The sequence below is a fragment of the Leptidea sinapis genome, chromosome 3, assembly GCF_905404315.1.
Source record: "Leptidea sinapis chromosome 3, ilLepSina1.1, whole genome shotgun sequence".
Classification (NCBI taxonomy): Eukaryota; Metazoa; Arthropoda; class Insecta; order Lepidoptera; family Pieridae; genus Leptidea; species Leptidea sinapis.
In genome coordinates, this window is record NC_066267.1 from 6911473 (window position 1) to 6939115 (window position 27643).

General features: G+C 34.2%; 1 protein-coding gene across 2 annotated transcripts; it reads left to right on the forward strand.

Moving 5' to 3' along the window:
- Positions 1-804: 804 nt before the first annotated feature.
- LOC126979448 (uncharacterized) lies at positions 805-26842 on the forward strand. Of its 2 annotated transcripts, none has more exons than XM_050828762.1 (8): positions 805-1030; positions 7726-7830; positions 10032-10131; positions 12422-12590; positions 15630-15746; positions 16649-16785; positions 22204-22390; positions 26563-26842. In XM_050828762.1, exons 1-8 carry the CDS (start codon positions 939-941, stop codon positions 26715-26717), a joined length of 1062 nt encoding a protein of 353 aa, XP_050684719.1. In that variant the 5' UTR covers positions 805-938; the 3' UTR covers positions 26718-26842. The 2 variants fall into 2 exon arrangements, with proteins under 2 accessions (XP_050684719.1, XP_050684720.1); XM_050828763.1 differs by lacking the exon at positions 805-1030 and adding an exon at positions 2149-2219.
- Positions 26843-27643: the final 801 nt, after the last annotated feature.

Below are 27643 nucleotides of genomic sequence, written 5' to 3' on the forward strand. Positions count from 1 at the left end.
CTCAAGAACTCTTCGAACAGGTACTAAACAAAATCCAGTCCAATGGAGTCGATTACAAACAGACATACAGCAGAAGCTAATAAAAGCGTGTAAATTAAAAAATCAAATAAATCCTTTATGCTCAACATGTGTCAGGAAGGAAATGTTCAAACACAACTTCTGTTCAAAGCGGAACTCAAAATTCCAATTTTAAACGCTCCATCAAGGAAGTTACATTTTGGCACACCCTAATATGGTATATCACAGAATACTACATGCGTAAGCTATCAGTGTGTATGCTGGCAACACACAACACACACACAATATACACACACACACACAACTATAAAGTGAAATGTGCGCGAGAAATGATGCGCACCAAAAACGTTACTATCCCATTTGATGAGTAGGTTTTACTCTCCATATTTTTCTCATACCGGGCGCCTTATATGAAAATCGATTCATAAGGAGTAAACTCCAAAAAAATTACGAAGGTTGGTCATAGTGCACATAATAAAATAACATCTTAGGTTGTTTAATTAGATTTTATTTATAGGTTAAATCGTATAAAATGGCGTGTTGCAAAAGACGAAGTAATGAGTCTTTTAATAGTAATGTAGTTAACAGCGAATATTCTTTTATAGACGATTATATAAAGATAATATAACAGTCATAACTCTAGAAAGAACGCCATGGTTACTACGAACACAAGCGATAATACAAAGTAATCACTTTAACTGCCAATCTGAGATAACGTACTGATAATATTTACGACTATCTATCTACATATCTTTTATGTTTTAGTCTACAAATACCCACCAGAGATCACTTCTATATATTTTTATATCATTTTCGATAACCGCAATGTTTTCGAATTAAATATACGGTTATGAGAGTTTAGCTAACAACGGTTTTGTCTAATGTTTAGTTTGTTTATCTAGATATTGTGTTTATCTAAAATGGTGGCGAGATATAAATATATACTATATGTGTTGCCGGTGATAGTAGCTGTGTTACTAGTGGCTATCCTATTAGGGCTGTTCTTGAAGCCGTAAGTAATATTTTTGTTCAGACATCAAAATAGCAACATTCGACGAAATCCCATTGACCTTGCACTGCAATGTGACAAAAGCTGGCTTGCTATGAGTGTCAGAATACCCATTAGTATCTTATATGAAATTCTCGTGTCCCGGTGTTTGTTAACAAACTCCTCCAAAACGGCTGAACCGATTTGTATGATATTTTGTGTGCATATCGGGTAGGTTTGAGAATCGGCCAACGTCTATTTTTCATACCCCTAAATGGTAAGTGTGACCCAGCCCTAAATATATATATTTTTTTTTTCAGCATTAATAAATACATACAACTACAAATACATGCTCTTGCAACCGAATACAATAATTGTAGTATGATATATTTGATAGGTCTGAGAATCGGTTGCATCTATTTCTTATACCCCAAAAATTTTAATTATTGATTTCTTTTAACTACTTTATATGGCAATACAACGTTTGCTGGGTCAGCTAGTCCAGACAAACGTTGTATCGCCATATAAATTAATTAAAAAAAAATCTATTAAAACATTTTGGGGTATCAAAAATAGATTACGACCGATTCTCAGACCTACCGAATATTTTTTGTTTTATAGAAGAGAGGACAAACGAGGGAACGCTTCACCTCAGTGATCACCGCCGCCCACAGTCTCCTGCAATACCAGAGGAATCACAAGAGCGTTGCCAGCCATTTCAAAAGTGTACGCACTTTTTTTGAAGGTACCCATGTAGTATCGTCCCTGAAACACTGCAAAAGGAAGTAATTAATAAAACTTTGTTTTTTTATATTTACAACAATTATTTTTAAAAACTACAAATCAGAAATAAAGTATGGGATTTAAAACCATAATTATTTGGAATCAATCATCACAGCACAAAAAAGAAATATTTTATCAAATATTTTTTTATTATTTTCTACAAAAGAAATGGCAATGACATCAGGAACTTATAAACAACAAAATTGAGAAAGTTTAAATAAAATTAACATAATTTACTATTCTTTAAAAAAACGTAAATTTTCATTTGTGACAACTTTGTCAGTCGGAACAAACAGATTTGGTATGGGTTGGACAATGTTTCCCTTATAAAAGTTACAAATTGCCTTAAATTTTCGATCGGTTCTTCTGGGGCAATGAACACAACATTTCCCCATCGGGACGCAGTTATCTTCTGGTGGAATCTCTTGCAGTAAGCCAAATTTTTAATTTCTCGATGTTAAGTTTGATGGCTTGACAAGAATGCAGTTAGGGATGAAATAAATTGAACGCTCTTCTTTCTTCACGAACACTTTCTCTCCATTTTAGGTTCTTGAGTCAATGAGTCTAGAGTTATATGCGCATTTATATCTCCAATATCCAGGAAACTGAAAAAGAGTCTTATTATTGCTTAAACAATTTCGAAAAGTTTTTTCTGTTTTGTATGATCTATGACACCATCCTGGTGCATCGTTGAAAATAACATACGACTTTTTTTCTTTCTCTCTTTTAAAAATGTAAATAATCAGAAATAAGTATTTAAATACACTCAAACGCAGAAATTACTATAATAAAATATGCAAGTATTCATTTAATGAATACTGTATAATGTAGTAAATGAATACTTGCGTTATATAAGTGACCTACTGCCGATAGACAACGCTGAACCAACATTTACTTTTGCGAAGGTACCTGAAGGTACCTGAACTTTTAAAGTGGTAGCATAAGCCCTTGGGTTGTACTTTGTTTGGGTCTGGGTTTGAGTTTGGGTCAATACTTGTATTCAATATTTATATTTTTCTAAAACCAAGGCTTTTTAGGAGCCCACTAGACGATTTGAGGGTTAACACAGAAACGATAAACAATTTAAATAAAAACAGTAGCGAAGGTGCAACCACTAGATTAGACAGGCTGCTGTGACTTGAATCGAGACCATTTGTTTGCCAAAAAGTACTGATACGATATTTTTGAATTCAGGTTAGTATTTTTGAACGGCACATAATTTTCAGAGAAAGAGCAATTATAATTTTAATTGGAGTAATTAGAATCTAAAATTTACAATCATCACATCACTATCATCAGCAAAATTATGCCAAGATCATTTAGGGTTTACCTTGTGCTACTGAGTAAATGTAATAAAATACGATAAAGCCCCATTAGGTGTTGTAGACATTCATTACATTTTTAAGATAAAATTTAAAGGTCGGCAACGCATCTCTTGATCCCTGTTGTTGCGGATGTCCATGGGCGATTGCCTCATCCCCAGCCCGTAAGCCTCTTGCCCGATTGACCTCTATTTTATAAAAAAATAATTGACGGTTAATAAATAACTAAATTCGCAATCACGCTCAATAATTGTCTTAAGCAACTCTACTAACGTGTCTACGTAAGTCACACAAAAAGTATTGCGTAACTTAACAAAAACCGCATGTTATACCCAAAATATTATGTTTATTGCGTTTCAGAATACTCTCCTTAACACCCTGGGTTTAAAAAACTGTTTTTATCTTCAAGTGGAATTGTGCAGCTGAGAAAAAAAATGCGATCATACACTTCATCAATACCACCATTTCTCGCCTGCCTCACTTTTGTTGGCCTGTTATCATTTTCAAACACCCATTCAGAAGATTGCTATTTTTTTCGGGTTCAAAATAATAAATCAACGTTTCGTCTCCTGTGACTATGTCATAAACAGCATTAGAATGTCCGTGGTCGTACTTCATTAGCATCTGTGAGCACCATTCCACGCGAACCCGCTTCTGTTCCGCTGTCAGTTCATGAGGGAACAACGAAGTTTCCGAACTTTAAATTCTTCGTGTAAATTTTCTGAATTTGGCTCATACCAATCTCCAATAGTCCTCGAATTGTCTCATAGGTAATCCGCGGGTGTTCTGCAATTAGCCGTTTAACGGTCACTCAAAAATTCAATACATTGCGGTGGCAGGCCATGCGACTCACCCGTGCTACAATAAGTACTGTTGTTGTTGTACCTACATTAATTTTTTTCGTTTGTATTGTACCTATATTAATAAATTGTGTATTTATAAGTTAATGTTAATATTTATTGTAGGCGATAATAGTATTTCTTCTTACTTGCCGGACAAACCTCCTTGGTTTTTGGCCTGTTATATAATAATAAATTGTAATTCTATTTTTCATAATATAAAAAAAAACAGTAGCCACATTATTTTCGTTGACGGCCGTTGAAGGCCGCCATTCACATCAAAATCAGCAAACCATCGCCTCACGGTGCTCAAGCAAGATGCTTCTCTCCCTTTTGGGCATTTTGAAGACGAGCGGCAGTCTTGCGGAGAGAGAGAACTTTTAAAATCATAAAAAAATAATTCGATTTAAGTTGCGTGCGTAGAATTTGATGTGTGATAAAAAACAATTGACAAATGATTTCCCGCCAATTGATTTTTTATTACTAAGAAGGTTGCAACGTTTTATATAATATAATATTCGAAATTCAAATAGTTCCGATTAGCTAAAAGTGCAAAACTTTAAGTGTATATTAGGGAGAGTATAGGTCCTGTCCGTTACAAAGCAGTGCCGCTCAGGATTCTTGAAAAACCAATAAATTTTGACACACAAGATGTTAAGTCGCATTTGACCAGTAGTTTCCTTAAATAAGGCGCCCTTCAGATCGAAACACAATAATGCTTACACATTAATGCTTCACGGCAGAAAAAGGCGTTGTGATACTCATAATCTAGCCGGCATCCTGTGCAAAGGAGCCTCCTACTAGTAAATGCTCTTTGACGCCTTCTACGACACACTTGGACCTGGGACTTTCCTATTCTTTTTATGCCCCGGGGGAGCACAGGGCAAATAGTTGTAATTTACTGTAATCATGGTATTTCAAGTACAGTTTTAAGATTTTTTTTGCTTGAATAAATCTCTAATGTTTTCCCTCACTTCTGCAATTAATTATACAAATTAAATTTGAAAACAAAAATTATGAACGATACGGGACTCGAATCCGCGACTACTCGCATTCCATGAGGATACTCTTCCACTGAGCCAACTGTTCAGAGGACGTATCGTTATTAAATCTTTATAATATTATGTCTTGTTCAACTCTCAGAATGTGGCTTCATCTACAGGATTTACTTTACAGTTGATAACTTGGTCAACCCGGGCCGCGGGTTCGTGTTTCGCATCGTTAATTCTTTTTCCAAATTTAATTTTTGTATATCATCCTTTACAGCAGCTTGATCGTTACTTTGGTGTGAAAGAAAGAATGAAGAAAGAAAGAAAAAAAAAAATTATTGTCGTCATTATACATTCTGATAATAGTTCTTAAAGTTATACTAATCTAATTATGATCTAATGACGCCAATGGCCCCCAACTCAGCATAGTTGTGGTTTCGAAAGAATCCACAACACTGGTCTTCCGTGGAAACCCAGAGAGCGTTACTAACAGTCCTGTCACACAAATGTGTACAAACTATTAATTCTATAAGAGCACACAGTACAAAAAGTAGTGAAACTCGGATGCAAACAAATAATTGTAATGCAACAGTTCAAAATAATTAATGTTGATTATGAAATCATTGCTAATGTGGCAATATATTTTACATGTAGGTATGTTAAATATTTTACACAGTTACGACCCGCATGTTACTCACAATTAAAATCTATTATCCGCAATGAGGTTTTCATTCATGTTAACAAACTCTACACGGTAACATGGCAGGAAAAAAATTTGTAGGCTTCAGTATTATTATATTAGTTTTATATTTTAATTTGAGGTAAATTAAATTTTTATAATTAATTGTGTAATGAAATTAGTGGATTTTTAGAGTGGTTATTAAAAAGTGATATTAAAGTTAATAAAATTTTTTTAATATAAAGGAAACACACATAGGTGTTAGAAAATTTTCTTAAGTTACCCGAGTCTTATTATTCCGGAAATGGAAGTGGAAATTCGTTTGACAGTTTGCATGTTCAATTTCAAAGTCAATTAAACTTTATTAAAAAAGACTTATACTATGAAATTTTGTTTGATCGTCGTTAAAAATTACTGAATCTGCTGAAATTATAGTTAAAACGCGCTTCAATAGCCGACTTCAATAGACAGCTATTTCGGTCAACGGACTTGCCTAGCTATCCAACGAGGAAATGCTACCAGTATTCTTGGTACACTTCCCCCTATTAGTAGTTTTAATTTAATTTATTTTATTAGATGTACCAACAATAACTCAACATTAATAATTGATTTGAACTTACATACTAATTCTAGGTTGGTTATTCTAATTAGGTACATTTAACATTTTAAAAAAGAGAAAATCAAGTAATTTTAATCTTATTTCTAGAAACTATTATTATAATGTGATAAGTGTAAAATAACAAAAAAAAATGTAAGAATTAATAAGTGGTTAATCTAATACAAACTATTATCTATCGTGTTCGTGATTTTTTCTAAAACTTATTTTCTATATCACCCAAACGTGTCGTTAAAAATGTTAACGTCATGATCGTCGATTTCGTTAAATGTTGTAGATATCCTAATAAAAAGACCCTATTATTTCACATTCATAGTAACTGTTATATGTAGTCATAGTATCATAAATATAGATGTAAGATTTTTTTTGTCTGTCTGCATCCAATATATGAATCAAGTTACAAAGCATTTTAAAATATTTAATAATAAATAAACTGTATAAATATAAACTGGATGCATCGACCATGGTCGTTATTACTGTCATGATCAATAGACGCATCAAAAAAATACAATGATTTATATATCGGCCAGACACCACAAGCAGCACTCGTTAAGGAGTTGACGCATTGACCAGCAATCGTTCCCGTCGCACATATTTGAGGGAAGGAGACGATCTAATTCGAAACACAGTTCAGATAGATACCTTTACTGTGTACCGTAAATGATTTGCGTCTGATAAAGAAACCTGTGGGAGTCACTATTGTTTCTGGAAGAGCCACGCTCATGCAGCACCAGAGGAATTACAGGAGCTTTGCCGGCGTTTAGGAAAGTGCACGCGGTTTTCAATCAAATTAAATCCTTTTTCGTAGCAGTAATATTCAAATTATATTGAATACCCTCATTAGAAGTATTGACACTATGTGACGCGCTAGGCGGAAATTTTAGCAATTGAAATGAAATTTTTAAAAATGTCAAGTTAGTAACACATTTTTGTTAATTTAAAGCGGCACTTACCTGAAATACGACACTACATCCTTTTTAAGTTAGGTTTATGCTGTTATATTGACAGTTTTCATTGAACACTTTTTCATTGCGTGGCATGGATCGATTCAACCTTATGTCAAAAGGTTTTTTTTTTATAAAAATAAGGGACGAGACCAGCATGACGTTCAGCTGATGGTTATAAATACCTGCCCATTACAATTCATGCCGCTCAGGATTCTTGAAAAACACAAAAATTTTGAGCGGCACTACAATTGCTCTCGTCACCTTGAGACGTAAGATGTCAAGTCTCATTTGATCAGTAATTTCACGAGCTACGGCGCCCTTCAGACCGAAACACAGCAATGTTTATACGTTACTGCTTCACGGCAGAAAGAGGCGCCGTTGTGGTACCCATGATCTAGCCGGCATACTGTGCAAGGGAGCCCACTGGTTAATGTTCGTATTCTTGTAACACGTTCCGATTTAGGGAAATCGTATGATGCGTAGTCTCGTAAGCGCCATCAACTAATGTACCTTTAAGTATAAAATTATCTTTTGTTCATTATAGTGAATCAAGTTATCTGGGACCGAAGATTGTTATTGATCACGATGGTGGAGCTGACGATGCAATTGCCATATTAATTGCGCTCATCAATGAAAAGTACTTTTCTGGGTAAGGAACTTCATATATACTTACTTATTAGAGGCACTACTTATGTAAAACTGTTATTACTTTCGTTTTAAACGCTTATTTCTTATGTTAATCATTCTGTATCTTCACAGCTATATTTTTACAGCATTTTTTTTTTGTAATAAGTTTTTCAGCTTTTGTATTAAATTTGCAAATTTTTATTATTAAAGTTTAGAATAATTAATTAATCAGTGTAAGTAATAGTGTAAGATTAAAAGTGTAACTAATATTGTTTAAATAAATTACTTAAATAGATAAATACTAAGTTTAGGACCAAAACAAAACTAATTTAATTCTTAACCCCCTTATTCATAATGGTCCGCTAACTTAAAACAGCCGCTATCCTTAGCGGCACTCCTGTGTTTTTTCTCATTCTGACTTAGGTCAATAGAAGAAGACAGAGTTAGAATTAGCAATGCTGTAAGTTAGCAGACTATTATGAATAAGGGGGTAAATCTGTGAAAACCGATATATTATGAGGAGTTCCCAAAGCAACAAAGAAACATAGTCTTACATCAAAAGGACAGCACAACTATTTAATTGAAGGATCTTTACCGCACAACACACCAAATATGGGTACTTATTTCTTGATTTACCTTTTACGGCATACTAGGACAGATCAGTCAACGTCCAACCTTCATTACAAATACAAGTACCTCCATGTGTGCCAAGTTTTGAAAATTCGTTGTGATCGTATTTAAATATCGATTTTTCGTTCGATCTTCATATCGATCTAAGAAGACTTATCAAAGGCCTCAATACATTGAAAACATGAAGTAAATAAGTAATAGTTAAGCTACAATCATGCAAAACCTTCTTGACAGATATGCACTATTTGCAGTAATGTGTTCAATCAGTCAATCTTTATTTGGTTTGTAGGCAGTACTAATTATTTTCACATTTGACCTATTATGGGTATTTCCACTGTGAATCATTTTGATTTTATATCATGGATCAGATTCGATTCAAATATTCTGAATTCCAAATGAAAGCGAAAATGATAACAATGAATCTGAAAGCTATTGAAACAATATATTATTAAAAGTATTTTTTTTTGAACAGCGAATAAAAATGTTACTGTTAATGGAGTATTATCTCTTAGATTAAGTGTTGTTTTGTATGTCATAGCGCATTTGTCCCACACTACAAAAACAAAATCTTGTAATACTTTGGCTTTATGACTATTTTTGATTCATTGCAAACTGGATTTTCTATACGCTCTGTTTTTATTGGTATTTTGAACATGGAATGTGCTATTTTCCCCCCGGAAGTAAAGTTGCAGCTATTCATGATGATGTAACTGCTATTTCAATATTCCTTTAAAAACTTATTTTGCCCAGTAAAAGATTAAGAATGGTTTGCCAGTTCCTCTTGAAGCGTGTCAGTGAGAAGTCAGTAAATTTGATTTTCTTCATTGTTTAATCTGAGCTCATTCTGATGTTTCGTATATTGAAGTTAAACTGGTTCAATATTTCTGTGTTCAGTATAGACGCTGTTCAAATTATTACGGTAATACGAGTATAGTTATAGTAATAATAATCTTCAGACAGCTACACCAACTGTTTAGTCCCAAAGTAAGCATGCAACGCCTTTTTCACGATAGGCAGAGACAACAGAATACCACTTACTTCTATCCTTACAAACCTCATGCGCATGTTCTACATTCATTAGATACTCTTTTCATAAATGCTTGCGGGTTCCGGGTGCTTCGGACATTTCATTTTTTCAAAACGTTCCCAATTTGGTTGAAGTATCTTCTTCGAGGTCTTCTGCGACCGACTTGACCACACACACTTGGCTTATATATTTGATTTGTCATTATTTCTTCACTCATTCGCGCCACGTGTCCAAACCATTTTATCATTCCTTTCTCAATCATTATCCTCTTTCAGACCCCAGCTCACATACTACGTAGTGATCACATCTCAACTGGGTTAATATCGTTAGTATACTAACTAGCCTTGAAATATGAAATACCACACAATGGACTAACCTCTATTTTGAACAATGCACGCACACTAACACAAGTGACATACAACTCACGAGTGTAAGACGTAGCTTGTCACGTACACTAAAAAAATTAACCTCGTCTGTTTTCATCAGTTGTCTAGCAGCAAGAGGCTCTATCTAGACACATAAAATATCTAAACCCATTTCAATATTTATTTTAAAAATATTTTCAGGCCAAACGTTGTAGCATTGACAACAGTTCACGGTAATGTTAATGAAAGTCAGGTTTTCATTAATTCACAAAGAATACTAGATGTTGCCGACAGGAGCGATGTAAGTAGTGCTTACATGCTTTTTATTATTTTATTTATCATTTAAAGAATATATCCTCTATAGTTAAATTATCTATATCAACAATGCACTTATTGATTTATTACTTTAAACGTTAGATTGAGGATTGTTCCCCGCTGCGCTCCAACTAAATACCTCAGGCGTAGTCGCAAAGTGCGGCAACTAATACAACGCCCAAGTGGGTATACTCGAGCCAGTCTCGAACAATGTGTGACGTTGACGTGCCACATTTTCTGGTAAACTTTGCTAATAATTGAAACTAAAATGCCGGATTGCGAAGTAAAACTTTGTAAAAATAATACTACAAGAAATGCCAATTGAGTGTTGAGATGCCATTGAGTGTCAAGATGCCACGCACACAAGCATCTTTACAAATAGCCATTACACACTACAGTATAAAGTTGCCGTAATAAAAAAGCTATTATTCTTGGGTAGTGCGGTATCTAATTGGACCGCAGCGGAGACCAATCCTTAATATACAGGTTTGTCGAATATTTGGTGATTTATTTACTGCCTGCAGGATTTTTAAACTTTTAGCGGTTATGTCTATCACATTCCTAACTAGCAGACAAGAGGAATGAACATTTTTGCTGTTACTTTTGTTATTCTGTCTCGCTTATTCCCATATGAGTGCCAAATATAGTTACTCTGTTTAAGCAAGCTAGTAGTATATCTATATGAACCATCATGTTTATATTAACACTGTCAATAAGTTTTTATTTTTATTTGTGGAGAGAAAATCAAACTCCTGATAGTTCTTGATATTTTCCACAATAATTGGTGGGGACATGGGTACTATTTTTACAATTGGTTTTTCTCTATATGGTTCTATGATCTTCGAACCTTGCTGCAATGGTGGGGTATTCAACATCCTCTTCTTCCAGATTTTTTGATGAACTTTGGTTTCTTTCGCGAGCTCATCTCATCTGTTTCATAGAGAATGGTGTTTTGATAAGCATCCTAAGAGACAGCTGGTTGCTTTTCTGCCATGTACTTCTGCTCCTGGACAACTTTAATTTTTTTAGTTTTTCTAATTGGCGCTTTAGACATTAACTAGACTTTTTAGTTTTTCTCCCTTTGCCTTTTTATCTGTGTACTTGAACTTGAACCAGCCATTATGTTGGCGGCACCTTAATATTGATTACATTAAGGCGAAGAGTAAGCAGAAAACATGCAAACAAGGTGTTTTTAGACAAGTTTTTTGGTGAAAATATAGCATTTCGAGCTATGAACTCTACTTAATCCTGTTACACATATACTTAAGTCTTATTTGTAGGTTTCTATTGCTTGCTGTTGGTTATAATTTTCACTCCAGAGCCTTTTTGAACTATCACTTTTCCTTGCAGTTAAACAAGTTTTTTGGCATGGCATGACGCATTTTTTTTTTTACAACTCTCAGAAAAGTTATTCTTATAGCTTTACTTTTTTGTGTAGGTATATTTATTCAGATTAGTAATGAATAATGAGGATTGTAAGCATTTAAACTATTTTCCGCCTTAAATTATAATTCAGTTATCTAGAATACATGCAGTATCTGGGTCATTGCGATGAACTTGCTGCGGCTGTGCAATTGCAGGGTCAGCGGTAAACGCGGAAGCGCGTGGGCACGTAGCAACAATGCACACGACCGTTATCTATAGAGGCCGAACGAATAATATAATGAAATTACATCCGAAATCCTTATTTTAATTTCATTTTGGTCTCGGAACTCAGAATTTTGCTTCAAAATAGTTGGAACGAAGTTCCTTACGGCAGGCTTGGAGGGGATAGGGATTTTGCTGTGCGACCGAACTGAAAAAAATGTGATAGTAAAACCGTAAGAAAAAATCCGTGGAAAAAAGTGCGTGGAATAAAACCGTTAAATGAGACGTGCGCAGGCGCGACAGTCGCATACACAAGCGAGTAGTGTATAATACCTAATTGAGCACGATTTTTTTGCAATTTGTGTCGATTCTACATTAGCCGAAGGAACTTCGTTCCTACCTGGTGTCCCACGACACCATTTTATATTTATTTAATGATGTTTCGAAGAAAATATTCAATAGATACAGATAAGTATGCTATACACTTAAGTTAATCAATTTGATGTACAACGTTCATTTGATTCAAGGATTTCTTTAAGACTTCCGAATAATTCTTCTACAATAAGCAGGTTACTAGTATAATAATTTGTAAATTTTAAGTGGCATTTTTAACTTTTCCTAGATATTACATGTATACCTATAAGACTACAATACTTATTTGTTATTTTTTTCTATGTTACACTTACCAGGTCCCAATTTATAGAGGATCTGCAGAACCTTTGATAAGTGGCATCATGTCCGATTTCTATTTTGGATTCGATGGCTTGGGTGACAATGAAATTGAAACATTTAAAAGAACTGAAGCGCAATTAGAACATGCAGCATTGGGACTTATTGAACTATCGAAGAAATACAGTGGTAACTTTGTAGCTAGATCACATATTAAGCAGATAGCAAATGATGGGGATAAAATAATAAATTGATAGATTATTACTTTATCCCCATCAATATTTAAGAATTATCTCTATTCTCAATCTGGAAGTGGAGCAATAGAGAAAAATAATTTTAGGGAGATAATCGAGTAATCAAATAATCGATTATACAATCACATAAATCTGATTTCAATCGATATAAAGTTCATATCGATTGAAATTAGTTTCATATTTTTAGTCTATGGTGACATGGCCAGTCAGGATCTTATAGTTGAAATCAATGCGCTTAGATATTTTATACACCTAGATAGACTGTGACGACTATGAATACACCAAAAATATAGGGACAAACTGTAAGCCTCTATTTTCAGCAAGTGTGCGTGCGACACTAAAACAAAGTGACTGGTGTATCGCGAGTGTAAAATGTTGCTGTCACACAACTAAAGTAATAAACCTGGTCTGTTGCCATGCGTTGCCTAGCAGCAAGAGACTCTAGCTAGATATAATATAAATTATCTATGTGATTTAATTGAGATCATAGTTAACTTTCAACCGCTCGACCATCATTACGTGTTTGCCGATGCGTTTTGATTGATTTCCCGACTTTGAAAGACCACTTTGGTTAGTTTTTTTAATTGTCACTGAATTCGTCTACCTTATTAAATTAAAGTTGGTAATGCTTAATTGGCGACAAACAGGTAACACTAATGTTGAATGGCGATTTTTAATCCTGATACAATATTTTTGGAAAAGTTTCAATCATATTTCTTAGCAAGCTAACTACCTGACTCAGATGGTAAATTTTAAATTCAAAGAAAATAGTAATGTAAGAAAATATTTACCATAGTAGGTAATGTGAGTATATTTTTTAAACCATCAGAAAGTACAGAATTAATTTGTGTCTTCTATCGATTCCTCTCAAGAGGAGGTGGATTGAACCTTGTCCAATTTAACCCCTAGATGACTCAAGTTCGCTCGTTGACCACTAAAAAACCCCATTAGTCGTATCACGGCTCCTCCTACCTTAACTCCCTTATAGCCTCGCCTAGTATCAGAATACTGGGTCTCCAATCTCGAGCGATTGCCAATTCTGCGGTCATCTTTAGGGCAAAGCCGATTTGGCTTCGAAGAAGCTGAGCGTCATAGAGCACGGCAATAATTCAAACCAGCTGCCCTCTAATTATAGTGCCTTACAAAGCGCAGGTCCGAACACATATGAAGTATGGCCGTAATCTTTGATCTGGCGTACCCCAGTATCAGCTCGATCTAAATTGCTAGAATTATCTGGGACTCAGTTCTCTGTGAACGGCTGGATCACTTGGCGTTGCGTAGAGCCGACGCTTCATTGTGTGTCTTCTACCGCATCTATCACGGGGAGTATTCCGAGGTGCTGTTTCACCTGATTCCTGCCGTCGAATTCCATCTTCGCACGACACGCCACAAATTAGGATATCATTCCCACCATCTGGATGTGTGGCGGTCCTCCACAGTGCGGTTTTCAAGGAGCTTTCTTCCACGTTCTACAAAGCTGTGGAATGAACTTCCTTGTGCGGTGTTTCCGGGACGATACGACATGGGTACCTTCGAAAAAAGTACGTACACCTTCCTTAAAGCCCGGTAACACTCTTGTGATTCTTCTGCTGTTGCAAGAGAATGTGAGTGGCAGTGATCACCTTACACCAGGTGACTCGTACGCTCGTTTCTCTTATAGGGTTAATTGTTATCTTATATGGTCTATTATATAATGTTTTAAGTTATTAACTCAGCCAAACCTCAAAACCAGAGGTTCGATCTTGTTACGAGAATACGCATCACACGATACCCCTAAATCGGAACAAATTCATCACAATCTGAACTGAATCGTCAATTTGTATTACTTACATGAATACGAACTTTAATTTTTTGACAAGGTCAATTTTGGTCCAGCGGGCCTACCATAAACTCTTATTGCGATTCAATTGACAACCTAAAATGAACTGCTTTGCTATTTTGTACCACGACGTGATTAGAGCTATCTAATTTAGGTTGACGTCAAATCAACTGATTAAATCGCAATGATGTCAATTGAATATCAAAAATGATATCAATTGAATCGCAAACTGATTTAGTTCGTTCATTCATTCGTACCATGAGGTAATATTTCAACCTAAACTGGATAGCTTATGTGTCAAATTGAGCGATTCTAAAAAAGTTGCTACTCCCAAAAAGTAAAGCGAATCGTGTTGTTAATAACTTTTAAAAATAGTGAAAACAAAAAGAAAGGGAAAATTTTATTGATGAAAGATGAGATGAGAATACTATATTGTACTTTTTTGTAATTCAAAATACTGAAACTAAATAATAAAACCAAAAATGAAAATACTAAAGACAAGGCAGTAAGGGCCCGGGCTACAGACTGTTCGCAAGAACGAATTAAAAAAAATTTACTCTGTGGTCCTGTCAAACAAACATCAATGGAGGTGCGTTCATAACTCGTTATTTTTACGAAAACACCTAAGCAAACATTTAATTTGTAATCCAATGAACTATAAGTATTTATTTATATTAATATTATTTAATAAGTACAAAGAAGGGCTTAATGATTTATAATTTGACGCTATAAAGCGCTATTTTAAAATGTATTTATAGTATTTTCTACGCAAACAAACTTCTAAAATCATATCATTTTAGGTTTCGAAACGCAACGCATATGGTTCGAGTAAGAGAGACAATCTTATGCAACGACTGTAGAGCGTCATGTCTTTTTCACACCGCGGACCATAGACAAATTTATTTCGTTCATTCTTCATAAGAGATCCAAGCGCCATTCAGTAAAAGGCACTTCATGGTACGAATTTTAGTGAGTCAGTTTAGGTACCTAAAATGAACTGCATCGGAATCACATCGCTTATTAAAAGTTGATGGTACGCTCTCTGTTCTCGTTTTGTTACGAGAATTGGGCTACAGAGAGCAAGCGGAAGAAAGAATAACGCTACGGATATTTGTTTTAAATTACGTATAATTTATTAAGAATTATGTTTTGCAGGTGAACTAACCATTGTTGCAATCGGCGCTTTGACGAACATAGCTCTTGCGATCAGACTTGATCCCGAATTTATACAGCGACTTGCCCATCTTTATATTGGCGCTGGACATATTTACAGTAAGTTCTTGAAAGTCCTATTCATAGTCATATTTATTCATTCGAAATTTTACTGAAATCAAGCACCTACCTTAGTGTTAATTCATAAGCGAAAGATCTTTTTTGATAAAAAAAAATAGGCATTCTTCAAATTACAGTCATATGTCATGCAACGTTGCAAACAATACATTTTCTAAGACTATGTAATTTTAAATGAAACAAAAATTAGATTAAAGCAAATATTTTATTTATGGAAATGAAGATGTAAATATTGTATGCTGTTGTGTGAAATAGAATGTAATATTAGGAACATAAGTTGATGAAGCTTACCTGAGAGTTGAACAAAGATTTACGATCGATGTGTTGCTCAGATGATTGGCTCAGTTGATAAAAGCGCTCTGACAGAGCCCAAGAGGCGCGGTTTCGTGTCCCGCGTCCTCCACAAAGTTTGGTATAAATATCACATAAAAATAAATAATAAACTGATTCCTAATTGTTTGGTTATGCCATCATTTTGCAAGCCATTGCTGCGCAAGAACCTCAATATTCGTACCAGTGGAAGGCTCCTTTGCACCGGATGCCGGCTAGGTTATGGGTACCACAACGGTGTTTATATCTGCCGTGAAGTAGTACTGTGTAAGAATAACTGTTTTGGTCTGAAAGGCGCCGTAGCTAGTTAAAATACTGGGCAAATTGGACTTAACATCTTATGTCTTAAGGTGACGAGCTGCTCGTCTCGTCCCTTATTTTAATAAATTAAACCAATGTATGTATTAAATTATCTAGGCGACAGATATCCTGCAAGTTTGAATAAAGAATAACCTTCTATATTTCTATGGGTGCAACACTCCACAAAAGTCGCATCTGTTACAATAAGTTCTGTACCATGTTGCAAATATTACAAAATGATATCTTTGTTTTAGGTGAAAGGTTCAATAAACCCGAGTTTAATGCAGCCATGGACGTTGAAGCTTACGAAATAGCCCTTAGTGACAGCACACCCGATGACGTCACTTTATTACCTTTCTCACAAGTATTGCAAGATCTTGACATCGATAAAGTAAGTTTTAAGTATTATTATCTATATTACTGCTGGCAACATAAGTATTTTGTTCTTTTGATGACAATAATGGACGAGACGAGCAGGACGTTCAGCTGATGGTAATTGATACGCTCAGCCCATTATAATGCAGTATCTCAGGATTCTTGTAAAACCCAATAATTTTGAGCGGCACTACAATTGCGTTCGTCTCCTTGAGACATAAGATCTCATTTGCCCAGTACCTTTACTAGCTACGCCGCTCTTAATATCGAAACACAATAATGCTTACACATTACTGCTCCACAGCAGAAATAGGCGCCGTTGTTGTACCCATAATCTAGCCAGCATCATGTACACTGGAGCCTGGTAAAATTTTACAAGTGGCTTGTGTATTGTGCATACCAATAAGTGGTAAGATTAAGGATCAAAGTTCAAAGTTTGAAAAATCCAAAAGTAGTGCACTTTGCCTCATAATCTCATTATCCACAGTAAAATTGATTATTTGTAAAAGTGTACACAAGTACGTAAATGTCACTCATACTCATGCCAAAAACCTTGTATTGCCTGAAGGTCTTAGAAGGTTTCATTACCATCGATTGGGTGGTATTTTAAATTTAATAGACAAATGAAACTGAATACAAAATTTAATGAACGATGCGGGACTCGAACCCGCGACCTATCGCGTTCCATGCGAGCGCTCTTTCCAACTGAGCCTACCGTTCGAGTGACGTATCATCATAAAATCTTGTATGCTTTGTTCAACTCTCAGGTTGTGAGTTCTACAGGATCTACTTTACAGTTGATAACCTGCCCAACCTCAATATTTGCATATTAGGAGACATGTCTTGAGATGTCACTCTTGTAAACCTAAACATTTCTTTCTGTTTTAAAGTGATAACCCTCACTTCTGGGATTAATTACACAAATAATTTGAATGGAGTTAAGGAGATCCAAGTGACAAGTACAGTGTCATGACAAAAAACAAAATACATATATAAAATTGCAAAGTCCATCATTATTACCAATGACGTTCTTAGACTATTACATAAATAACTATAATATATGTATAATAATTGTGAATGTGATGTGACGGCGCGTAATCGAAAATCGTGACGATTTGCCGAAAAATTTCTCTCATACGGCTATGAAGAAGTTTTACTTTAAAAGCTTTACTTTACATAACCTACAATTTTAACATGAAAATTCACATAGACGTACCTACTCGCAAGTCATCTTGCATAGATCATATTCTTAGCAATATTCCAAATGCTACGCAACAGTCATGCCGCTTTATCTCTCTGACCATGACACAGGCCAAATGTTAAGCTTTTCTGTTAATGAAAAGCCGCAAAGAAGTACTACATATTTTATTTATAAAAGAGATTATAATTTGGACAATATTCGCAAGTTCAGGGAATGCTTAAACAATTCATCCTGGGCGCATATATATATGCAAAATGACGCAAATGCATTCAGTGAGTTTCATGAACTATTATGTCTATTTTACAATCTTTGCTTCCCAAAAGTGAAAGTAAAAATAAATAACAAAAATAAAAATAAACAAAACTGGATAAGTCAAGGCTTAAAAAAAGTTGTTTAAATAAACGTAAATACTATAAAAATAAAAATACTAATACTAAAAATAGATATAAGACATATTCTAATATTCTAAAAAAATGTATTGTGAATTCAAAAAAAAATGAAAACATTAAGTATATAAACAAACATGATAATAAATGTAGAGCCATATGGGCAGTAATTAAAAATGAAATACGAGACACAAACTGCAAAGGAAACATAGAGAAAATTATAGTTAACAACACGACAGTAACAAAACCCGTTGATATTGCTACTGCCTTCAACAATCACTACATTAATTTAACACATAAAACAACACAAAAAAGTATTAAAAAATCATATAATATTAGTGCCCATGTAAACTCAATGTTCCTAAAACCCATGACAGAAAATGAGGTTAGACGAGAAATAATGTCTTTAACTAACTCCAATTCTGTAGGTTATGATGAAATCAACACCAAAATTATGAAAGAATGTGCAAATCAATTAACTGCCATTTTAACACATTTAATAAATACATCGTTTGAGACGGGCACTTTTCCTGACGCCCTGAAATATTCATTGGTTAAGCCATTATTTAAAAAAGGTGAAAAATATAATATTAATAACTATCGTGCAATAACTTTGATACCCATATTGTCTAAGATATATGAAAAGTGCATGTACAGAAGATTGAGCGACTATTGCGAAAAATTTCATATAATTAGCATCGAACAGTTTGGCTTTCAAAAAAATAAGTCCACTTCATTAGCGGTATTCACTCTTGTAAAGTCTATAGTTACAAGTATCAACAATAGCAATCTAACTACTGCACCTTTTTTTGATATCTCGAAAGCCTTCGACTTAGTCTCCCACAATCTGCTACTAGATAAGCTTGAATTAATCGGTATCAGGGGTCCTACACTTCAGTGGATAGCATCATATCTTAGCAACAGGCAACAATGTGTCGTTATTGATAAGATAGATGACAATGGAGATATGGTCCCTTTCTTGTCCGAATACAAGCACAAATGTGGCGTTCCACAAGGAAGTGTGCTGGGCCCTATCCTATTCTTATTATATATAAATGATATTATTAACATAACCAAACATCAATGTGTGTTATTTGCTGATGATATCACAATCGTTGTAGCGTCTGAAAAAAATAATAACTGTATCAATAATCATGAGATTGAAATTAATAACACTATAAATAAATTAATACAATGGCTTGATATAAATAATTTGAAAATAAATCTTAATAAATCCGTATATATCAATTTCAATAAATTTTATAATCCTAAATACAATATACAACTAAAAATAACAACAATTAAAGAAGAAGCACATACAAAGTTTCTAGGAGTAATAATAGATGAGAACTTCAATTGGAAAGAGCAAGTAGATAATATATGTAAGAGAATAAATAAGTTCGTATATGCGCTTAAGCAAGTCAAAAGAGTAACAAGCTTAAAAACTGCTATAATGACTTATCACGCACATTTAGAATCGGTACTACGACAATCAACAGAGCATTTATTGCTCAAAAAAAGTGTATTAGGGCAATGTACGGGATGCATCCTGAGCAATCGTGTCAACCCATATTAAAAAAACTAGGATTGTTACCTTTGCCGTCGCTTTACATCTTCGAGATATGTATGTTTGTAAAAAAAAATAAAGAATTGTTTAAATCAGCTAATGATCTAAATCCGCGGAACCGACGTGATCCACAAAGACTCGTTCTTAATGATGTTCCAAAAATTACCAAATATAATAAAAGTTGTGTATGTAATTGTGTTCGTATTTATAATAAGTTACCGAGTAGCACAAAAAAATTAAATTCTAGATTATTCAAGAATAAGCTATATAGTTGGCTAAATGATTATAATTTTTATAGTATTAAGGAATTTATGGAAATGAAATTCTGATTATATTCATTGTGTTTAAATATTCGCATGCTAGGAATAGTGCTGGCAAAACATGTAAGCTATTTAAATTTAAATTATTTAAACACCATTGTAAACTATGTTTTTCGCAAATAAATATATTATTATTATAGCATACAAAATATTATTCTATTACCAAGGTCATGACTAGGTAGGCCAGGCCACCTGTTCAAACAATAAAATAATTTATTATATTGTAACTAAATAATGGTTCTCTTCTAAATAATTCAAGAACACCGATCATACCATACTCAAGCAAAACAATATATATGATAATTATATTTTATTTAGTAAAGAAACAAAATAATTCTTACACTGTAGTACTATTCTTGTGGTGATGGTGAGAACTCAGGTAGTGATCGCCGGCGGATCACGCGGGTTCTATGCGTACCCCAGGTGATACGTGCGCGCTCCGTAGGCTGGAGTTGTACCTATTGAATTGAATGTAAATGAAACGAAATTCCACTAAAATACACCTAGTTTTAGTGTTCAATTTTTTAGTCCTACTAATATTATAAATGTGAAAGTTTGTGAGTACTAGTAATGTAGTAAGTTAAGTAGTAACTACTGAATGGATTACATTTCAAATTAACACATAGGTAATTACAATACAATACATATTTACAATTTATAAAGATATCCAAAATATAACGATAAGTGTCAAGAAGTAGGAAAACAATCTCGCAAAAAAAAAGCTGGCGAAGTGATTGCAACGTAGTTCCTACTTAATTTATAAATAAAAATCTTTCGAAAATGTCGAAGTGGACGGAAGACACGACAATAAAGTTCATTGAAGAATACATAAAGGACGATTGTTTATGGAATATTAAAAGCCTAAATTACAGTCGTCCATCTTGAGCGAATAAATGAGTTTAACTAGTTATTTAGTATTTTTACGTGTAAACGGTTACTTGAAATTAAGTCGCTTGAAATTTTGTTAAAATTTAGTTAAGACTTGGCAACTTAATACGTGTAAATCAGCCTTAAGAGTTTTATTACGGCTACTTTTTATTGTAGTGTGTATTGGCTATTTGTAACGATGCTTGTTGCATCTTGACACTCAATTTTGTAACTTATATACTCTTCTTGTTATTAAAATTAATAAAACGTAAAATCATTTCTGATGATAATATATTGTGATCCCAGTGTCTTTCTTATTTCTTGTAGGATTATTATTACAAAGTTTTACTACGCAACCCGGCATTTTAGTTTCAATCATCAGCAAAGTTTAACAGAACATGGGGCACGCCAACTGGCTCGAGTACGCCCACTTGGGCGTAGTATTAGTTGCCGCTGCGGTAGCTAGTGCAGCGCAGCGGAGACCAATCCTTATCCTAAGCATTAGAATTTAGCTAGTACGGAAGACTTTCTACTTATTTTGCTACTTTGAACTCCAAAAGTTTTAAGTTTTCTTAAGTGTTAATGAGTATTTTCCTAATTCCACCTTCGCACGACACGCCACAAGTTAGGATATCATCCCCACCATCTGGATGTGTGGCGGTCCTCCACAGTGCGGTCTTTTACTACAAAGCTGTGGAATGAGCTTCCTTGTGCGGTGTTTCCGGGACGATACGACATGGGTACCTTCAAAAAAAGCGCGTACACCTTCCTTAAAGGCCGGCAACGCTCCTGTGATTCCTCTGGTGTTGCAAGAGATTGTGGGCGGCGGTGATCACTTAACAACAGGTGACCCGTACGCTCGTTTGTCCTCCTATTCCATAAAAAAAAAGTCGACACGTGTTTCGCCTCTACACGAGGCATCCTTAGGACATATTGACTCGCCAAACTGGCACGAGACATGTTTAAAGACAAACATTGACAGAGTTAACACTAAAGAAAATTAAAAACATTTGTATAATTATGTATTTCCGCAAAGTAACGCCTACTTCAATAAATTTACTTTAAGTACTCAACAAACATGTTTTTATTGCAGAATTGGCGAACTGATGTATTGGGCGCTATACCAAACAATATTGTAAGAAGTTTGAATGCCTTTGAAAGGGTGTCGCTGCAATCGTCTGCTAACTGGTCTCTACTGGATCCGGCAGTTATGGCTATTGTTCTAGAGAAATCTATTGTTGATGAAACAAAGTGTTCCTTAAACAGTATTATACTATGCGGTAAGTTGTATAACATGGTTGCGTAATTTTGATGAAGAATGGGATAAGAATATGTTTGCCTGTCCTATATTTGCTACAAAAGTGAAATAATAATGTAGGAATATTAAAGGTTTTACTGAAAATTTCTCTTCAAAGGAGCTCATCTCTAAAATTCTAACCCCCTTATTCATAATGGTCCGCTAACTTTAAACAGCCGCTAAGGAGTGTTTTTTCTCATTCTGACTTAGGTCAATAGAAGAAGACGGTGTGAATTAGCAATGCTTTAAGTTAGCAGACTATTATGAATGAGGGGGTAAGAATCAAATAATAGATAACAATTCTTTTTAATAAATCGAAAGTTAGTTCGTGTTACTAGTTACTTATAATAACTGCTATTTTTAACTTTTTTATGGAAAAGGAGTACAAACAAGCGTAAGTGCCTGGTGATAAGTGATCACCGCCGCCCACATTCTCATGCAACACCAGAGGAATCACAAGAGCGTTGCCGGCCTTTTAGAAAGGTGTACGCGTGTAATTTTCTTCATATTGAGCTTGGAATTTTCTGGAGAGCCAACTGGCTATTAAACCTCACAAGTTTATGGTGTAATAATGTAAATTACGTACACAAAAAATGAGGTTGACAGTTAACCTCTATTATGAGCAATACAAGCACACTAACACAAATAACGAGCACCTACATGTTTTCATTGGTTGTCTAGCAGCAAGAGGTTCTATCTAGATTATAGACGTATTATATATCCAAGATTTTTCCCTTGTAAAGGCAATTGTATAGGAAATTGCTCTATTTACTCAGCTAGTGCGTACTTACATTAAGCACGTTTTAATTATTCAGGTGAAACTTTTAATAGTGCTGCTGATGTGGCGGTTTGAACCATTTGACGCAGCACAATAGTTTTTATATTTTACAAATTTATCCTAGGCATCCCGCGGCAAACAATTTTTTTTTCATATAATTCATATAAACGCTTGTTGCAAATTGTAAATATTTTTTCCATTCAGTGAATTATAGTTTTATCCATGTCATTGGTATTTATTACCAGTAAGTAAATCCCCTTTATCGAATAGTTGTAGGCAAAAGACGTGGCCTATTTAAAACATAAAACTGTGTTTTAATTATTGAAATAAATAAAGGCTAGTAACGTATATATATATTCTGTAATAAAGTATATATATATATATATAGCTCAAAGGTGACTGATTGCCATAGTGCTAGGTGCTAGGTACTCGTGGTGGCTGGATGATCTTGTTACCGGGAGGTCTGCTTGATGTGTTTTTTATTATTATTATTTCCTTTAAAGTTAAAGCTATTCACACTCACATAATGCCTCCATCTATTTATTTACGGTATGTGTGGATTGATGCATCTACTATACTCAATAACTCTTGTGTTTATAAGTATTAATTTACTTTTTTTCTTTTTTTGACTTACTCATGTAAGCCTTTCAGTTTTTGACATTTGAGTATTTTGTTGCGTCTCTTTGCATATATTGTAATTGAAATGATTTGTAAAACAATTAAAATGTAAATCTTGACTTAAAAGAGTGGCAATGAGTTTCTTGCTACTTCATCTCATTAGCTCAACCCTTTACGAAGTAGCGGTAAATTCAATAGGAAACAATATTTTTATTTTCTTTGTGACATTCATAAGTGTCATTTCCGTGACCTACATGAATAAAGAGTTTTTGAATTTTGAAGTGACTTCACTGAATGGCAATACGTTCTTCGTTCACGTGTTCTTAATAGCACTGGATTATAGGGAACCACCCAACGATTTTCTATTGAAACACCCTTGATGTTGACAGAGAATCCACCATCAACCAGAGAACGTCTCCTGTACTGCGGATAACCATCATCACCGGTTTGAGTTTCTTTAATAAGAGCCTTAGGATAACGTTTGCTGCACGAATTATCTTTCATGCATTGAGAATTTCGGTTTAAACTTCCACAGGCACCATGTATCATATTGCTTTTCTAAAACAGGTACGACCTGACAACCCTTATCAACTTTAATTGATTTCGAGATTTGTCCATTTTTGATAGGCATCCTATAGAACATAATATATATACAGACAGAAATAACTATAATACTGTTTAATAATTCTGTTTTTTACAAATATGTAACAAGTTTTATTTCTGTTAAATTTCGTAATATAAAAATAGCATAAAATATTTTTTAGAGAATGTTATAAATTAAAAAAAAAACGATACATCATACGGAAGAATAGTTATATCAGAGTTATACCTACTGTGGATATATTGCGTTAATTATTCAAGAAATATTCTTCTTTTATTCTCAAATAGCTTTTGCCCGCGGCTTTGCTCGCGTTAAGATGTATTATAAATATTTGGTAAAGTATTTGCGGCTTTACTTTTGTTTAGCGTGTATAAAAAATATGGATATTTTTTTTAATTTTTGGGCTGTGCGTTGATAGATTACTATCTCAGTCAGTCACCTTTGAGTTATAGATTTTGGCTGTTCTTTTTGCATTTTCTTTTGTTTCGGTTTAGTAGTTTTGGTTATAGACTCTGCTTTGTATTTGTCATTTTTTTTTTGTTTTCGTTTGGTTACGTATAGATTTTGAAAATCTGAACGTTAATGGAGAAGTTTAAGAATGTACTGTCGTCCCTATTGTTGGTGACGGTGCATGTTTGTTTCATGCTCTCTCTTGTTAATTAATGTACGGAACACAAGATAGAGCGATGGAGGTGCGTTCAGAAATTGTCAGATATGTTGTTAATGACTGGAGCAAGTTTTCAATTATGACCTACGACAGGAATGGTGATAACTACCTAACATCTGACAAATATTTTGCTGATATGATGAAAGATGCTACTTGTGGCGGATTTTGTGAGTTAAGCAGCAGGATTAATATTCCCATTAAAGTTTGAAGTTTACAGAAACGGTCTCATATATACGGAATCTGGATCTAACGACTATACGGTAAGGTGATTACGATTCAGCCAAGATTTGTCCATTTGTAAGTGTCGTAAGGAGGTACCATACGACGCCGAGTAATTTTCTGTGCTGCTATGGGAAGATCATCACAAATGGACAAATCTTGGCTGAATCGTAATCGCCTTACCGGATAGTCGTTAGATCCAGATTCCGTATACAGGGTGTCCCAAAGTTATGGGACATGAAGGGAAAGTACCTTAAATATCGAAGATAGGCTATTTTACTGAAAGAAGACTTTATGTTATTTTTACAAGTTAGCAATTCTGAATTCAAAGATTTTCTAAAAATTACTAGCCTCGTCTGGGAATCGAACCGACTTAAATGTAAAAAAAAAACACCCCTACTAACATAGTATTTTAAAAGAAGGAACAACGTAAAATGAATGTTATCCTACTTGGATTGGTACGAATGGACCGATTAGATGGCCGGCCAGATCCCCGGACCTTACACCATTTGATTTCTTCTTTTGGGGATATGTGAAAGATATGCTATACAAAAAGCGATACGAGAACGTGGGCGAGTTACAAACAGAATTGTGCCATATCATATCGAGTATTCACCATAAAATGATAAGAAAATCAACAGGCAGCGGACTCATTAAAAGATTGGCGATTTGGGTATGACAAGAGAGATCACATTTTGTGCATTTAATTAATTAATTTACAAAAAAATACCCACTTAAATGACTACTTTCTTTTAAAATACTATGTTACTCAAGAATAGTTATTAGTTTTTGGCCAATCTTTCGATTGGCATCATAAAAGTAGGGGTGATTTTTTTTTAACATTTAAGTCGGTTCGATTCCCAGACGAGGCAAGTAATTTTTAGAAAATCTTAGAATGCAGAATTACTAACTTTTAAAAATAACATAAAGTCTTCTTTACGATATTTAAAGTACTTCCCCTTCATGTCCCATAACTTTGGGACACCCTGTATATGAGACCGTTTCTATAAACTATAAACTTAAATGGAAATATTAATTCTGCTGCTATTAAGTCACAAAATCCTCTACAGCTAGCATTTTTCATCATATCAGCAAAATATTTGTCAGATGTTAGGTAGTTATCACCATTCCTGCCGTACGTCATAGTTCTGTCCTGTTATACGAGTGATATTGAATTCGAGTAATATGAAATAACGTTATAGGGAAACGAATGTGTACAAACGAATATCAGTATCAAAATTAATTATTAACGCACAGTAAATTTTGTTGCAGATGAGTACAGAGGAATAAATACGAATAACTTTACGTCAGAGACACCAAACAGCGAAGTGGTATATAAACTGAATAAGGAAAATTATAAGAAATTCTTACTCGAGATATTTTCAGCTCCCGAAAATAATGTCAAAGCCAGCCAAGAAACAGCATAGTACAATCTATACAATTACGAACTTCTCTTTTCAGGAGCATTTCTTTTCTACCGCTTTTGACTGCTAAATGACTCCACTGCATTAGTTTTTACAATTACTATAACTCCTTCTAGTGGTTCCGATCTGTTACAATTTAATAAATACTTTACTCTAAGAGATTTGTGCTTTGTATTCCATTAAATGTTATTTGATTAAAGTTATTTTGTTACAGCCTGTGTTTATCTAACCACACAGATCTAATAAAATGTGACCAGATAAAATGTAACGGCGAAAATCACTTTATATTGCTAAAACTAGTAAATGAGCACCACAATTAAAATTCCCATTTTAGCGTGAAATCAGGACAAAAACTTTTACAACGTGGCTTTAACCAACTTCAAATTGTGATTGTTTAATACAGAAATCGTTTAATAACCACAAAAATATTACCAGTATTTTACTGTAAAATGATATACTTAAATATGTAATTTTGTTATCCGATATACCTAAGTAAATTATTCCAGATAAGTTTCATTCAACTCTTAAAAATTGTAAATAAGGCCCTGAAGTTAGACCCTGTGATATTGTAGACTCATTTCTCAGGTCTGAGCTCATTATGACTCTAACTATTAAAAGCCCTACTAACTAAATAACAAGTAGTATAATTATTATATTCAAATTTACACAAACTTAAAAAATCAGAATCTGTGCCATTCATGTTACACATGAAGCGTTAAATAAAAGATAAATTGCGGCAGAACTAAATCAATCAATCAAGAAAAAACAATCAATGATTGAATTGATTTTTAGCTCAAAGCTTCACTCGGTTACATGGGTAGTAACATTTTACTCCTTCTTCAGTCACGAGAACTTTTTGTACTGACCAAGTTTTCTTTTGTAGTGTATTAATACTTCCGCGCTTCGCACATTCATTTTAAATTTTCTTT

Bases quoted from the DNA above. Each gene is read 5' to 3' on its own strand.
- LOC126979448 (XM_050828762.1), top strand. From the start codon at position 939: ATGGTGGCGAGATATAAATATATACTATATGTGTTGCCGGTGATAGTA. The intron at 7,831-10,031 runs GTAAGGAACTTC...AAATATTTTCAG, and splicing joins AATGAAAAGTACTTTTCTGG to GCCAAACGTTGTAGCATTGA. The intron at 12,591-15,629 runs GTAACTTTGTAG...TATGTTTTGCAG, and splicing joins ACTATCGAAGAAATACAGTG to GTGAACTAACCATTGTTGCA.